The sequence below is a fragment of the Nicotiana sylvestris genome, chromosome 7 (assembly GCF_000393655.2).
Source record: "Nicotiana sylvestris chromosome 7, ASM39365v2, whole genome shotgun sequence".
In the NCBI taxonomy this organism is placed as follows: Eukaryota; Viridiplantae; Streptophyta; class Magnoliopsida; order Solanales; family Solanaceae; genus Nicotiana; species Nicotiana sylvestris.
Genome location: NC_091063.1, coordinates 173,145,293 through 173,161,543, shown reverse-complemented (window position 1 = coordinate 173,161,543; position 16,251 = coordinate 173,145,293). Strand labels below are relative to the sequence as shown.

The window sequence follows — 16,251 nt, the reverse complement described above, 5'->3', positions numbered from 1 at the left end:
CTTACAATAGAAATTTATGAAGAGAAAATACATAGAAAGTGCCATGGGTAGAGGAGCCAATTCCAGCTAAAGCTAGCCTTCTTAGTCCCTTTTTGCTCTATAAACTCATTTCTCTTCTTCCTAAAGTTAGTCTCTCCTCTCTTATTTTTCTCAAGCTGCACTAAATTCTCCCTACATAGAAACAATAAATACTCCATAAAAATAGGTCCAAAAAAAAAGAGTGTATCAAATGAGAGAATGTATTGAAAGTGATGATGTGATATTAATATCTCACCTTCCCAAAACCAAACCTTTACTTCAATCCAACTCTTCTTCTTTGGTCTCTTTCTCTCTAATCTACTAATCTACCAAACCCCATTATAAAGAATTTTACACACCAAACTTTTCTTGCTTTTTTTTTTCTCTCATTAAAATCCCACCAAAAAAATTCATTTTTTTTTTGGTTTCTTGAAAATGACTGAAATTATACAAACCCCATCTCAGTTTACTTCATGTTCAAGCTCCATTACTAGTATACCATGTTTAGATAATGATGGGTCTTACCAAGAGAGTGTTATTAGTGGACCCAATGTAGATGTATACAATACAGAGGTACAAGAAGGAGGTATTTTTGGTAGAAAAATTAGAGAGAGAAAAAGGAGAGAAAGAGAAGAGGGAGATCAGCTGTCTCTTTTAACATTATTGGTTACTGGTTTTAGGAAATCTTTGGTTGCTTGTAGTAGCAATTTTGATATTCTTAGTGTTGAAGAACACCAGCTTTCTTCTTCTTTTTCTTCGTCAATGGAGATTAGTTGGCCTAGTAATGTTAGACATGTAGCTCATGTTACTTTTGATCGTTTTAATGGCTTTCTTGGACTTCCTGTTGAGTTTGAACCTGATGTTCCCAGAAGACCTCCTAGTGCCAGGTTTGTTTGTGTATTTTTTTTTTCCTCAAAAAAAAAGAATTTTTTCTCTTAACCTGCAGATTATTATTTATTTTATTGGTTCCCCGCTCGTGAGGTAGACTTGGCGTAACTGGTAAAGTTACTAGCATGTGACTGGAAACAGCTTCTTGGAGAAATGTGGTCCGCCCTTTCTCGGACCTCGTACATAACGGTAGCTTAGTGCACCGCCGAGTTGACTTATTCTTTTTTCGCTCGGTGTTCGGTGTAAATTTTATGCTGGAGGGACGTTTTCACAACTATCGTTTATATTTTAACCCCGTTAAGAATCTTTTTTGAAAAACTAGTCCCGCGTCGGAATTTTGAAGCAATTCTGGTAGTGTGCTTTAAAGTTCTGCCAGCTTGCTTTAAAATTATGGTTGGAGCACGACTAAATCCGGATTCACTTGTATCTGTTTTTAATTTTTTGGGTTCTAATGACATTTGATATTATAGTTTTTATATGTCACATTCATTTTTCAAATAGTTGAATGGGATTTTGAGAGGGGTTTTAGGCTTCTTTTAGATATATTAACATGTGTGTAGGTTCCATTAGAAAAGAAAAATAATTAGTTGTTTAAGACATTGACAGCCATGTCCAGCACATGTTGTGGCTTAAATTATAATGGGAAAGCTAATAATTTATGTTGTAGAATTCACAAGTATTTGATTAATCATGTTTCATGAATTGATGATTGGTGCATCCTTGTCTTCTTTAACAGCCTATATTTAGATTTGAAGTAAGCAACATGTTCTTTTGCTTTAAGTTGGTATTTTCCTTTCTTCAAGATGACTACACTTTCCATCTATGTTGCTCGGACTCTCCGAAAATGTCGATGGTTGCGTGTCGGATCTTCCAAAAGTAGTACATTTTTGGAGGATCCGGCACGGGTGCGGCAGCTGTTTTGGAGAGTCCGTGCAACATAGCTTTCCAAAAATTCGCTCACATATTAGGTTGGCAGGAAAAACTGGCTATGTTACGCATAATTTTCATGAAGTAAATGGAGAAATTATTACATATTAGCAAGTCAGTTTTTTGTTATGTGAAAATGGTTCAGAAAAGGATACAGAGAAACAGATGGAAGCTTAGTAGAGAAAATGACAAAATTTGTCCGTTAAATATGGAGCAATTTTAGCCCTTTATATTTATCAAAACTGAGCACTTTTAGTCTCTGTTGTATTTAAAACACATAGAGGTAGTTATCTTTGACGGAATTGGTTCATGAGAAGCATGTGACCCATTTAAAATGAGGAAACCATCGGGATAGACTTTTCATGATTTATTTCCCATGTTTGGTACGGTTTTCGATAACAAATGGATTGAGAGGTCGAAGGAGACATAAACGTTGATTCATTCGTTGTGTTCATATAGTGGAGGGCAGAAGGAAACGGATGGTGTGTTCAACTAGCTTGACTATGGGTTCTTTTAAGATGAATTGGGGGAAATGAATTGGAGAAGTCCGTCCTATGGTTTCTTCAATCTAAACGGCTTAGGTGCTTCTTACGAGCCAATTCCATTTGGAGATACATCGAGGTCTTCTGAACTTGTATCTTTCGACATAGAAGTAGCTCTTAAGTTTCTCCTTTTTGCTACAATAATAGTACGTTTTAATCTCAAACTAGCCAAGGTCGGCATTATGAATCCTCTATTTCCATTCAACTTCATGTGGACCTGTTACATTCTAATACTTTGCTTTTATTAATTTTTAAGATAAAACTCACCTAGTACTGAAAAGCCATCTCAAATATTGCACATGTTTTGTGATGGGACACTACTTGCGCGTAACTTCTTTTGTATTCCAGAACTTTAGATCATATCCTTGTTTTGAGCTTTTATATAGTGAGCAACAAGATGTTCAGATTGTTAGTCTAATTGATGGTGTTGTTGTTTTCTGCAGTACAAGAGTCTTTGGAGTTTCGACAGACTGTATGCAGCTTTCATTTGACTCCCGAGGAAATAGCGTCCCCACAATCCTTCTGATGATGCAAGGACGATTATATGCTCAAGGTGGCTTGCAGGTGTGTGGAAAACCAACTTCTTAATCTCCGTCATGTTGATCATTTAAACATTGACTAGGCATCAATCCCTTGTGTGTTATCCTAAAGGTTTCATAAGTTATACTCCTTTAGTCCCAATTTATATCACAATGTTTGACTGGGCACGAAGTTTAAGAAATAAAGGAAGACTTTGAAACTTTTGGTCTAAAACGAGCTATAGATATTTGTGTGGCTATAAATCATCTCATTAAGAGTAAATAGGAAAATTTGAAGTTGAATTGTTACTAAATATAGAAAGGTGTCATTCTTTTTGGGACGGACTAAAATGGAAAGAGTGTCGTATAAATTGGGACAGAGGGAATATAACTTTTCAGTGATGAAATTTGGTTGTCAACTTGTAGGCTGAAGGGATATTCAGGATCAATGCTGAAAATGGCCAAGAAGAATTTGTCAGGGAGCAACTAAATAGGGGAATTATTCCAGATAACATTGATGTCCATTGCTTAGCAGGTCTTGTAAAGGTAATAATATTCTGCATCTTTCTCTGAGAATATATTCGTCGACGTTGTCCGGCAATTCTTGAGAGAGCAAATTATTAGAGTGTTCTCTAGTAATTGACATAAAGTGATGATACTTGTATAGGCTTGGTTCAGAGAGTTGCCGAGGGGAGTTCTGGACTCTCTCTCACCGGAGGAGATTATGCGTGCACAATCAGAAGAAGAGTGTGTTCGGCTTGTGAGACTTCTTCCACCAACTGAAGCTGCTCTATTAGATTGGGCTATTAACTTGATGGCTGACGTTGCTCAACTGGAAAGTTTTAACAAAATGAATGCACGTAATATAGCTATGGTCTTCGCTCCAAATATGACACAGGTAGTTCAAAACTTCTCATCCAGTTTAAAAGAAACGCGATCAAAATCATATCGTTGCTCCTATTGCATTTCTTAGATAATCTTTTCTGCCTGCAGATGGCGGATCCCTTGACTGCTTTAATGTATGCGGTTCAAGTTATGAACTTTCTCAAGACTCTAATACTTCGGACCTTGAAAGACAGAGAAGAATGTATTGTAGAAGCTGGTCCTGCACCAGAACTGGAGCCATTCGACGAAAATGGACATCATAGTTCATTCCAACCAGTTGGTCAGAAGTCTAATGAAATTGTGGAGGAGGAGGAGGATATCATTATATCCAAAGGACGACCCTCAAGTGGTACTGCTAACTCTACCACGGGAGAGATTAAAGTTGTGAAGGAATCCCATGCGCTCGGTGATTGTCTCACTGAAATCTCAAACCTGCGTGACAGCAAAACGGATGAGGTCGGAGTTGGTAATGTCAATTTAGCAAGTGGAAGAATTCAACCAAAAATCCGTAGGACTAAAAGCGTGCATTCAAGTAGTTCTAGTCTGAGAGGATCGAAGAAAGGCAACGAATGGCCAATAGTTCATGTAGCTGGGAATGTAGAGAAAGGGAAGGGGGTCAGAATCATCGATAGGTTGAATTCAACGACAGAAAGGGTGGAAGCCTGGCGATGAATGACTCACCACAACAGGCATTGCTTCCTCATCAAGAAGTCAAATGGTTGTGATTTATATTTGAAAAAAAATACAATGTATTATCCAGTTTCTGTTGTAATGGAGTCATTTTTCAGTCTGTGCTTGCATAGTAGTTACTTCATTAGCAGTTCAAACAGGAATTCTGTCACCTTTCCCTATGGGCATGTTTGGCTGGGGAAACTAACAGGATGAATGTAATTTATGTGTTTGCTTCTAAGTTGAATACTGCTGTGGTTTTCAATTTTTCAACATTGTCTTCCTTTTGACGTAAAAGAAGTGACCACCACTCTATAGGGGAAAATTACTTGTGTGATTGCAATAGTGATTTCTGGTTCTTTGTGGCAGAGCTAGATCTACTATTTGAACTTTATGGGTTTGAGTTGGGAATTTTACTATAATTCATTAGATTTACTGGGTTAAAAGGGTAACCCGGTGCAGTAAGCTCCTGGTCGGACCACAAGGGTCTATTGTATACAATCTTACCCTTTGTTTTTGCAAGAGGATGTTTTCATGTCACATGACATCAACTTTACCATTTTTCTCATAACCTATTGGGTTCAAACTTAATTATTTATAGTTTATTAGTGAATTTTCTTAACACATATGCTATATTCGCGTCAAAATTACTGGATTCATATGAACTTATACCACACGTACCGATTAACTCTACGTCCAACATTGCTTAGTGGATATGGATGGTCTGAATGCACTACTAATTTCTACATACACCTAATAGTCACATAATACAACATTTCAAGTTTGATTTTGCAATTGAGTTGAGTTTAATTATAAAGTATAAAATTCATCCTAGTTGCTTAAGTAGTGAATTTTTTTTTGCAATTTTTCTTTTTAGAAAAAGTAACTTTTTCCAATATTTTTAAAAAATAATCTTTAAAAAACAATGTTTGAAAAACTAAAAGAGAAAAATTTGCAATGAAACAAAAAAGAAGAAAAGAAAAATTCAACCAGCTTTCCAACCAAAACGCCAATAACAATTCTTCATGGGTGTAAGGTATCACATCTTATACGCTTTAGGGGGTAAAATACAATTCATTCGAAAAATCCTATTTATCCGGTTCACCTTCTTAAAGAAAATCCGGATTTTCTTCTAAACTTTCAAATTCGTGAAACTTTTTGATTTATTGAATTGGTATGCTTATGGGTTTTTCATATTTAGCTCTTTTGAAATTGCTACATCAGCGTATCTGTAATGTTCATCTAAAAAAGACTCAATTTTTGCACTGTTTTATTTGCAGAGAACTTAAATGCTTAGTGGGTTTTCAAGAATGAGGATCCAATGCTGTATACATGGGAAATATTTCAGTTCTTTACCACCTTTAACTCCTATTAGACCCCCATCTCCAAAGTAAGGTTCAATTCTTCATTTTCTCCTTGTGTTAGTTTTCTGCAGAAAAAGATTACTGTAATGAACTTTTTACACTATCAAACAAGCTTAGTTTACTTTGCCAATTAACGCTATTAAATAGAGTTACCTGTAATTATCTTTTAATGACCTGTGTGCACTGACATTCTTTGTTAAATGATTTAAGTTATATACATTCTAAGTGTAAACACCGTCTTATAATCTAGCATGCGATAATATGTTATTCATCATTTAACTTATGTTACCAATAACAAACCCAGTATGTTCCCACCAGGTGGGGTGGGGTCTGAGAAGGTTAATCTGTGCGCATACCTTATCCCTACCTAACAGGTAGAGAGACTGTTTCCAATAGACCCTTGGCTCAGAAAGGTAATAAGTAGAAGTGGATAGCAAGAAAGGAAGAAAGACGGAAGAGAAAAAAAAAGGGAGAGATAAAGGATAAGTAGTACCAAATACTAGCAACAAGGGATACAATACCTGAGGCGAACAAAACCACATAATGTAATAAAAATCTAAGAAAATGAAGGGACATGCGTGCTACTAAGACTATAGGTGAGCAACTAAAAACTACCCCCTAACCTTCTACTTTAATCCTCGACCTCCATACCCTCCTATCAAAGGTCATGTCCTCAGTAAGCTGAAACAACGTCATGTCCTGTCTAATCACCTCTCCCCAGTACTTCTTAGGCCTACCTCGTCCTTTTCTCAAACTCACCATGGCCAACCTCTCACACCTCCTAATAGAGGCATCAATGCTTCTTCTCTTAACATGTCCGAACCATCTCAGCCTCGACTCTCGTATCTTGTCCTCCACGGAAGCTACTCCCACTCTATCTCGGATAACTTAATTCTTAATCTTATCTCTCCTGGTACACCCATACATCCATCTCAACATCCTCATCTCTGCTACTTTCATCTTCTGCACGTGGGAATTCTTGACTGACCAACACTCAGCCCCATACAGCATAGCCGGTTGAACCACCACTCTATAAAACTTGCCCTTAAGTCTTGGCGGCATGTTCTTATCACATAAAACATCGGAAGCGAGCCTCCACTTCATCCGTCCCGCTCCGATGCGATGTGCTACATCTTCGTCAATATCCCCGTTACCTTGGATAATAGACCCGAGATACTTAAAACTCGCTTTCTTGGGGATAACTTGAGCATCAAGCTTTACCTATACGTCTGCTTCATGGGTCCCGTCACAGAATTTGCACTCCAAGTATTCTGTTTTGGTTCTATTCATTTTGAAACCTTTAGACTCCAAGGTCCGTCTCCAAACCTCCAACCTCGCGTTAACTCCGCTTCGCGTCTCGTCAATCAACACTATATCATCGGCAAATAGCATGCACCAAGGCACCTCCCTTTGGATGTGTCGCGACAGTACATCCATCGCTAAGGCAAATAAAACGGGCTAAGAGCCGATCCCTGGTGCAACCCCATCACCACAGGGAAATGCTCCGAGTCACCACCCACAGTCCTCACCCGAGTCTTAGCATCATCATACATATCCTTAATCACCCTAATGTACGTTACCGGAACGCCACTAGCCTCCAAGCACCTCCACAGGACCTCCCTCGGGTTTTATCGTATGCTTTTTCAAGGTCAATAAACACCATATGCAAGTCCTTCTTCCTCTCCCTGTGCTGCTCCACTAATCTCCTAACCAGATGAATCGCTTCCATATTCGAACGCCCCGACATGAATCCAAACTGAATCTCGGAAATATTTAACTTATGTTACCAATTAATGTTATTAAATAGAGTTACATGTAATTATCTTTTAAGTGATTGTGTAAGTATTTTTTATGCTGTCAATGTACAACTTAGGCTCTTTGTTAAAAGACTTAAGCTATATACACTGTCAGCCGTATACAGAACTTAAACTCTTTGTTTAATTGTTCTTCATAGTAAGAATGATTCTTTGGTGATTCTTTTAATTATTTTGCTTAATGCCTTGATTCTTAGGGAGATACATTTATGGTATGTGCTACCCAATGAGGTTAAGGATGAACACCTTATGAACAAATATATGGAAATTTTATCCCCATGTGAGATTGAAAAAGTTTTGAGCTTTCAAAGAGATGATCTGAGGAAAAGTGCTATGCTTGCTCGTGCGCTTGTCAGAACTACCATTGCCAGATGTAAGATAACATGTTGTCTTTTTAGTATTGAATTGAATTTTCCTGGCGAGGTGTTGTTGCTTAAAAGAATTGAGTAGTTGCAAGAAGATAATTGATATAGTATGAACAGTTTGAATATTGTGTGTATCACATCTATTGTCTCTGTACTTTCTGTCTGCAGTTGTTTTAGTTATGTTCTTTTTATTCTCAGTGCATGCAAATAATGTGGTCGTTTAATGTATCCGGATCGAAATATAGATGACGGGAGAATGAGCACTGTTTCGCATATTAGTTCATGTTGTTGCAATTTATATATATCTGGTTAAAGGATGTATAATTTGGTCGGGATAGAGATTCAGCCGGCCTTCCACAAATGTAGTTATTCAGTTGTTCTTATGGCTGCTATCTGTTTCTTTGTGATTAATTTTGAAGTGTAAATGAAAATGTGTTTGTTAGCTGCTAATCTAGAATTCAAATAAATTGTAATGTCTTTCCATTTCATTGCACTTGTATTCCATTGTTGTTAGATTTAGTATTAGTTGATATTCCTTTCGCTTCATTTTCTTGCTATCTTGTTGTTGTTACTTCTTGGTGTTGCTACTTGTCTTTTCGTGAGCCAAGGGTCTATCAGAAACATTCTCTCCACCTTCAAGGTGGTGGTAAGGTCTGCGTACACACTACCTTCCCCAGACCTCACTTGTGGGATTATACTGGGTTTTTTTTGGTTGTTGTTGTTGTTTTCCATTTCATTGCAATATCACAACTCAGCTCAATTCTCTATAATAATCTGCTCGATTGCGACTTATCATAGCAGAGTAAGAGAATTTTACTGATGGCTGAAGGCATTGGTTTTTGCTAGATCAGATAAATTCTTCAGTGACACCCAAATCCGTCAAGTTTAGGAACAATGTTCATGGGAAACCAGAGGTTTGTCTTTTCATTGGTTTGCTCATGTTTTCCTTCCGGTATGTTTATAGTTGTGTATGATTAACTATATATGGATATATCAATAGGTAGATTGGCCGTGCAGTTACAATTGGGAGCCCCCTCCTTTGCATTTCAACATCTCACATACTTCATCTCTAATAACCTGTGGCGTGACAATAAATTCTCCTGTAAACATTCTTGCTCTCAAGTCAGTTTGTGTATAAATTCAGGTAAGTGGTAAATCACTTATTTTATTTATAGATTGGTGTAGATGTGGAGGAAAAGCAAAGAACTACAAAGCACAATATTTTGACTCTAGCTAGAAGATACTTCTCCAAACATGAACTTGAAGTGTTGACTGCTATTAGAGATCCCTATATCCAGCGCCAGGAGTTTATAAAGTTATGGACGTTAAAGGTAAGTCTATTTTGAGGTCTTGATATTTTTTTTTTCAAATTTGTGATGATATCGACATGTTTACGGTTGAATCATGTTTAATTGTCTACTCAATTATAATAATCTTTGCAATACGATATCCAGACCCTGCGGTGTGGGATAATACTGGGTATGTTGTTGTTGCAATGTGATATCCAGATTTTAGCATTCAGCAGATGCTGCTTGTTTGAACCTCATGCAGTTGCCTTAAATCTTGCCCCACTTTTAACATTTAAAAGATGCAAATAGGTCTAAAGACGGGAGTTCTCAAAATGAGGCAATTAATTTTTCAAAACTTCCATTGTAATCCTTTCTCAGGTGAGACAGGATATAAGAAACTGCTCGCCCAAATGTCTTTCGACCAAATGTCTTTCGATGGGGTGCTCGAGAGCACTTCTCTGACATATAATAAAAACAGATAACTTGAATGGCTCAGAATAATCTTTGGTAGTATTCTACTATTTTATAACGAGAAAAGGTTGAGGACCTTAGGCTATAAGAAGATCTGAAGGAGTTCCTAAAGGAACAGACTTTCTTAAGATGGAAGTATAATCTCTACTTAAGTAAGTGTTAATTGCGAGGGAAGGCATTGAAAATAAGCAAGCTTACTGTAGAACTTGTACTGATCCATTCTTGGGCTTTTATGCCTCATAACTGATCCATATTCTTGAACATGTAGTCTTCGCTGCTTTATCAACCAAGAACAAAGTAATTTCACTGCTTGTATGCTAGGTAAATGTGAAGCATGGATCAATATTTCCTCATAATTATCTGCTATGTTGAGTTCTCTGTGGAAATATATTGCTTGCAGGAGGCATATGTGAAAGCACTTGGGAAGGGTTTCTCCGGTGCACCATTCAAGACGTTTACCATTCGTCTTGGGAATGCTATTGGAGAATGCTTTCATCAGTCTCAGATTTCAAGTGCTGAGGTATGCCACTACAGATACTTTTATTCTAAGTTGCTCCGACATGGCAGTTTAGATGCCGCACCCATGTTGAGACGACACTAGTATTAGTGTGGGTATGAGATCCATATAGGATCTCGTTAAACAATTGTGGGTACTTTGATTATGGCAGACGGAAAAATTTGAAACGAGATATAATTTGATTCCCGAAATCAGAACGAAAACTAGGGTAAATTTGATGAAAATAGCATACCTTATCTAGGAAATTGATCATTTACTTATCTCCAACTTGAGAATAAAAATGAAACCCACACTTTACAAGCTATACGTAAGTATTTCACAAAATTTCTCATAACTTAGAGATATTTTTATTTTTTTGAATTATTTTTAGTTGGATCTCTGTACTCGTATCCGTACTAGGACCTGTATCCCCGAATCTTAGAACTTACATCTCGAAGGATCCGACTCTAGGTCCGCATCCGTGTCGGACACCTGCGACTGTGTCCGAGCAACTTAGCTTTTATTCAACTTTTACCACTACTTCAGAGGGGCTTATGTTGTGTTGGTGCAATATTGATGGTAAATGTCATGTTATGTCAAATTGTAATGGGTTCAATCAGCGCGATAGAGTTCTTTCTATGGGTTTAGCCATGATTTTCGGAAAAAGTGGTCAAGCTGGACTTTTTGAGAGAATTAAATGTGTAATATCTGCAAATATTTCTTCTCCAGAAACATCCAAGGTGCACTCTTTAGCGTTGTCCAGACAGAGCAATTTCCTCTTACTGTTTCTTTTTTCTCTGTTTCAACTAGTTTTTTCCTGAGTATTACTCCGTGTCAACTTGTTTTTTCCTGAGTATTACTCCGTTTAAGTTTTGACGTAACTGGTAAAGTTGCTGTCATGTAACCAGGAGGTCACGGGTTCAAGCCGTGGAAACAGCTTTTTACAGAAATGCAAGGTAAGGCTGCGTACAATAGACCCTTGTGGTCTGACCCTTCCACGGACCCCGCGCATAACGGGAGCTTAGTGCACCGGACTGTCCTTTAAACCCTTTTAACTTCTTAAACAAGTGTCTGCTCCCCCTTCGCTGCTGGAGCAAGTACTAGCTAACTTATACTCGTAGAAGATAGCATACTTTTATCTCAAGGTACATTGGATGCTTTTGTTAATATGCATACTTTTCTTTCAGGCATGTGAAATAGTAGTGGATTCTCTTGACAATCCGAAGGACCTTACAAGTAATTGGCAATTTATGCTCCTGGAGTTGGCTAGTTCTCATTATGCTGCCATTTGCACAGAAAAGGATGTCAAAACCAAAGGTTAGAAAAGTTCTCTTTCTCAATGAATTGAGAATGGCGATGGAGAAGAGTGCTAACCATGTTTAGATTACTTTAGGTGATTGGAATAATCATATGAAGTTGACAGTTTGGAAGACAATTCCATTTGTTGAAGACAGATGTGTTTCTGGAACAGAGGCAGTCCTTACAATTTGCGGCTTGAGATAATGACTGTTACAATGGTCATGGTGTTGACTCTGAGAATGTAACATTAGAATCATTAGAGTGGAGCTCATGCTTCAGAGTAGCAATTCAGCAAGTTTTTTTTTGAAATGGGAAATTCGGCAACTTTTATGATGACAGGTCTTCTTACAATCCAAACCTGTAACATAGTTGTGAACATAGTACCTTTCTGCTAGCATAGTTTCTGGCTGCCATTGGCTATTTTATTCGTCAATTCACCATTCTTGTCTGTAAAATGGTCAGTTCGGTTTTCTTTTGAGGATACCAGTCTTCTGTAATATTGTGTGCTGGGAGTTGCACTACTCTTCGTTCAGTTTGTTATTGATTTTAAGCCGTTATTACTTTGTTCTGTTACACACCTTTTCTCTTTATTTTTTCTTGAGGCAAAAAAGTGAATAAAAAATCTTTTATCTGCGTAGTAAGAGATAAAATTGGAGGAAATTTCAATCCCTCCCTCCCTCCTGAGTTTGTGGATTGTCATTCAGTAGAAGGAATGCTATGCGGCAGCATTCAAGAGTTTGTGCTTACACACATTTATAAGGGTATAACTGAAAGTAAGGCACTAGTATTGCACAAAATAGAACAGAACAAAAACATATATTAAAGATTCTCCAGTCATATTACATTAGAGAGATTAGCAGACTATTCAAACTCATGACACATGTGGCATCACTTGCAAATCTTGTTTCATTTCTCAAGCTCAACTTGAATTGTGCACTGCCCACTTTGATCACGATCAGTCAGTCTTCCTTAGACTTAGCTTTCCAGTAAAACACATGAATTTCATGATCAATGAATATTTTGTAGAATGATGTAACTAATACAGTTCTTTTATCAATGGCTATCCGAAACACTGCTTTTCAATAGGAGGTGAAATAGAGACTAGGGAGGAGAGATCTTGAATGTGATCAAGCATTTCATATTTTCCTTTCAGTTTTCCAACAGTATGTATCTATTCTCAGCCGTATCTGTCCAAGTAGATATTCAGGTAAAGGAATGTGAACATATGCAATCTTAATGGATGTAATCTTTACTCATTAAGCTCCAAAGGTGACTATCTCACACCTGTTAGGATTCTTGAGTTCAACCAAATTCCTGTTCCTTAAAGGTAGACAAGAATAGTAAAAGTCAACATGCTTGCCGCTGATGTCAAACTTGTGCTCAAGGAAGCTAGAAATGCCTCCATCAAACATCCAAATGCATTTCTTCTCAAAAGCTGGTCCCTTGTTTGCCCTTATTTGCTTGTGATGCGAACTTTTGAAACTGGATAGAGTCAATCAACTACGAGGCTTGTATTAATGATGACAGTAGATCACTTTCCTGCTAAGGGCCAGCAGCAAGGAACCAACCTATATCCACTTTCATCTGCTATGACAATTCATATCTCATGGTCACTCTAACTGTTCAACTTTTCAACGTTTGGTGAATGCATGCACTTTCTTATATATGGACAACATAGATCCACTCGGAAGAGGTGAAACCATTGACACATGTTATGATCCCTTGTATGGGGCTTGTAAGTTGGGTTCTTGATGAAAGCAAAGTTGCAGCATACTGCCCACTGGCTTCAAGATTTGGAGAGCATACTTCATTATATTCCATCTCTGTAATGAGCTTCACTGCTAAGTCCTTGTTATCATTTGTCCAGTCTCACAAGTCACCAGTAATCATTACAAGAACATGTACCGTTTCTAAAATGGTGGAAACGAGTGGCATCTCTGACCACAAATAAACGATCCACAATTTTGCTAACCCGCTTCACAAACGAGTGACAGTCACTGCATATTCTCAAGTTCTTTATAACAAGAATGTCAGTCCCTATTTCAGTGTTCAAGAGAGCAAATGCAATTGCCAAACGTTCACTATGCACACCAATAATACTAGGAGGTTCTCGATTTATTACATCTTGACCATTTCTCTTTGCTCCTCCATGCTCACTTACAGTATCCTCCAATCTATTTAACATTTTGTATATCTCTTTTGTTTGAGGATGACCTATATCGCCAGCAACGAAGAGGTGGGTTTTCCCTTTACACTCAAAATAGCTATAACCTGGATCTTTTTTTAGCTTTCGTTCTCTCATCATCAATCGGACTCTTAATATACCTTCTGAATCATTTGCCTCTGTGTAGATATTGGAAAGTAGCACGTAATAGCCTATGTTTGTGGGCTCAAGCTCAACAACCTTGTTAAAAGCTAATTCTGCGAGTTCAACATTTTTATGGATTTTGCAAGCACCCAAAAGGGCACCCCATACGGCACCATCAGGTTCAACTTCCATCGATTCAATAAGTTTGTGAGCTTCCTCAAGTCGACCAGCACGACCTAATAGATCCACAACACAAGAGTAGTGCTCTGAACCTGGCTTCAACCCATACTCCCTCTTCATTACATCTAAATAATTTAAGCCCTTTTTAGTCAACCCTGCATGACTACATGCAGACAGAACACTAACAAAAACTGTACCATCAGGTTGAATGCCAGTCTTAATCATCTTATCAAAAAGCTCGACAGCAATGTTTCCAAGCCCATGCATTCCATACCCGCCTATTATTGCTGTCCAGGACACCAGGGTTTTCTCTGGCATCTCATTAAATATAATCCGAGCTTTCGCCAAATTACCACATCTAGCATACATATTTATTAAAGCATTCCTCAAAAATACATTACACATCATTCCACTGGACCTTATTTTCTGTTCCACCTCAAAACCAATCTTTTGAGCACCAAGATTAGCACAAGCTGAGAGAACCCCGACAAATGTAACCGCATCAGGATCCACTTGCAACAATTCCATCTCACGATAAAGCTCCAAAACTTCAGCAGCCAACCCATTTTGCGCATAACCAGAAATCATTGCATTCCAAGTGATCAACCCCTTTTCTGGTATGTGATCAAACAACCTCCTCGCTAACTCCATCGAACCACAACGCACATACATTGTAATCAAACAGTTTGCAATAGATAAATCATTCTCCAATCCACACTTAACGTTCAAACAATGCAAGCACATTCCCAACCACATATGTCCCGGAACAGTACAACCCGGAACCAATCCTAAAATCGTAACCGCATTGAATTCCAGTCCTCTCAGCCTCATTTCACTAAACAAATAAAACCCATTTAAGAACTTATCGTTCTGAACGTACCCAGAAATCAATGAATTGTAACAAACAGTAAGATTTCTTTGAGTAACTTCATCAAACACCTTCTGTGCATGTTCAGCTAACTTACATTTACAGTACATAGATATCAAAGCAGTTAAAACAAAAGGCTCAGATTTGCACCCAAGCTTTACAACATGGCAATGGAGTTGTTTTCCAGTGGTGGGAAGGGAAAGAGAAGCTGAAGATTTGAGGATAAAAGGGAAAGTGAAGGCATTTGGGGTAGCTCCAAATTGGAGCATTTGACGGTAAAGAATAAGTGCATTGTAGTATTGACCATGTTTTGAGAGATCTCTCAACTGTGTATTCCATGGGGTAGTAGTAGTAATAGTAGTGAAGCTTGCGGATTTGGTGATAATGGTGGTTTTGTTATGGAAAAGTGACAAGAATCTGGTTTTTTTGTAGAGAGGTAAGAGGTGACTGGTCATTAGTTGGACAAAAGGGTGACTGATTGGTTTTATGCAATTTATAATAGCTTGATCATCTTGCTAGCAATTAGTAATCTTTGTTTTTTCACAAACAAGAGTGTTTTGGAGCGGTACGTATTACTTCATCCTTAATTAAAGTGTTTTGGGTTCGAGCCTTAGATAGGGAGCCATCTTTGTTAGGAGTGCTTTACCCCAATGTGGAGCTTTTTGGCACAAATCTGGATTTAGTTGCCCTAATTCGGGTACCGGACACCGGGTGAAAATCACAAAAGAATCTTTATTTTTTAATTTTTATTTATTTATCTATAACTTTAGTAGGAATACTTTAAAGCAATAGTAAAATTATATTCGTGTGACCTATAATTCACGAGTTCGTAAGCGACCTATATTATACCCTTCGAGGTACGACTCTTTTCCGACCACTGCGTAAACACGGGATGCTTGGTGTTATCATTCTTCTTTTAAAAAATTGAGTGGATCATGAAGGAAAGTTATTTAAGTTAGTCTTCAATTAGATATCTTCTTAGTGGTTTAATGTTAACCTTTTTAGTTTGAATCCAACCACTCATTAGATGGAGTAAACCATAAAAAAGATCTAACAAAAATATGAAATGAACTTAAATTAGAAATAACATAAGTATTGAGAAAGATGAAAAAAATAAAAACTCATTATATATAAGGTTAGTTACAGTAAACATCTATATAATATGATTCAATTTCGAATATACTTTCTATATTATTAAATCAAATACCTATATTTTCTACAATATGAAAACCTAACACTTATACCTCCTATGAGGTATATTCATAACTAACTGTATTAAAATATAATTATTAACAGTTAAATTGAGATTATAAATAAAAAGATTTACATATTTATTTTTATAAAAATTTA

General features: G+C 37.4%; 3 protein-coding genes across 3 annotated transcripts; 2 read left to right on the top strand and 1 right to left on the bottom strand.

Annotated features, from left to right (window-relative positions):
* The first annotated feature begins 99 nt into the window (after positions 1 to 99).
* Positions 100 to 4,720, top strand: LOC104219552 (rho GTPase-activating protein 5-like). The gene is made up of 5 exons (XM_009770246.2): positions 100 to 905; positions 2,819 to 2,939; positions 3,320 to 3,439; positions 3,561 to 3,791; positions 3,887 to 4,720. Exons 1-5 carry the CDS (start codon positions 454 to 456, stop codon positions 4,448 to 4,450), a joined length of 1,488 nt encoding a protein of 495 aa, XP_009768548.1. The 5' UTR covers positions 100 to 453; the 3' UTR covers positions 4,451 to 4,720.
* Positions 4,721 to 5,548: 828 nt separating this feature from the next.
* LOC104219553 (uncharacterized) lies at positions 5,549 to 12,102 on the top strand. The gene is made up of 9 exons (XM_009770247.2): positions 5,549 to 5,621; positions 5,728 to 5,837; positions 7,823 to 7,998; positions 8,837 to 8,904; positions 8,991 to 9,092; positions 9,166 to 9,321; positions 10,151 to 10,270; positions 11,434 to 11,563; positions 11,640 to 12,102. The coding sequence occupies exons 2-9, from the start codon at positions 5,737 to 5,739 to the stop codon at positions 11,747 to 11,749; spliced, it is 963 nt and encodes a 320-aa protein (XP_009768549.1). The 5' UTR covers positions 5,549 to 5,621; positions 5,728 to 5,736; the 3' UTR covers positions 11,750 to 12,102.
* A 248-nt stretch (positions 12,103 to 12,350) lies between these two features.
* On the bottom strand, positions 12,351 to 15,406 carry LOC104219554 (putative pentatricopeptide repeat-containing protein At3g11460, mitochondrial). Its single transcript, XM_009770248.2, has one exon. The coding sequence runs from the start codon at positions 15,354 to 15,356 to the stop codon at positions 13,422 to 13,424; it is 1,935 nt and encodes a 644-aa protein (XP_009768550.1). The 5' UTR covers positions 15,357 to 15,406; the 3' UTR covers positions 12,351 to 13,421.
* Between the last annotated feature and the right edge of the window lie 845 nt (positions 15,407 to 16,251).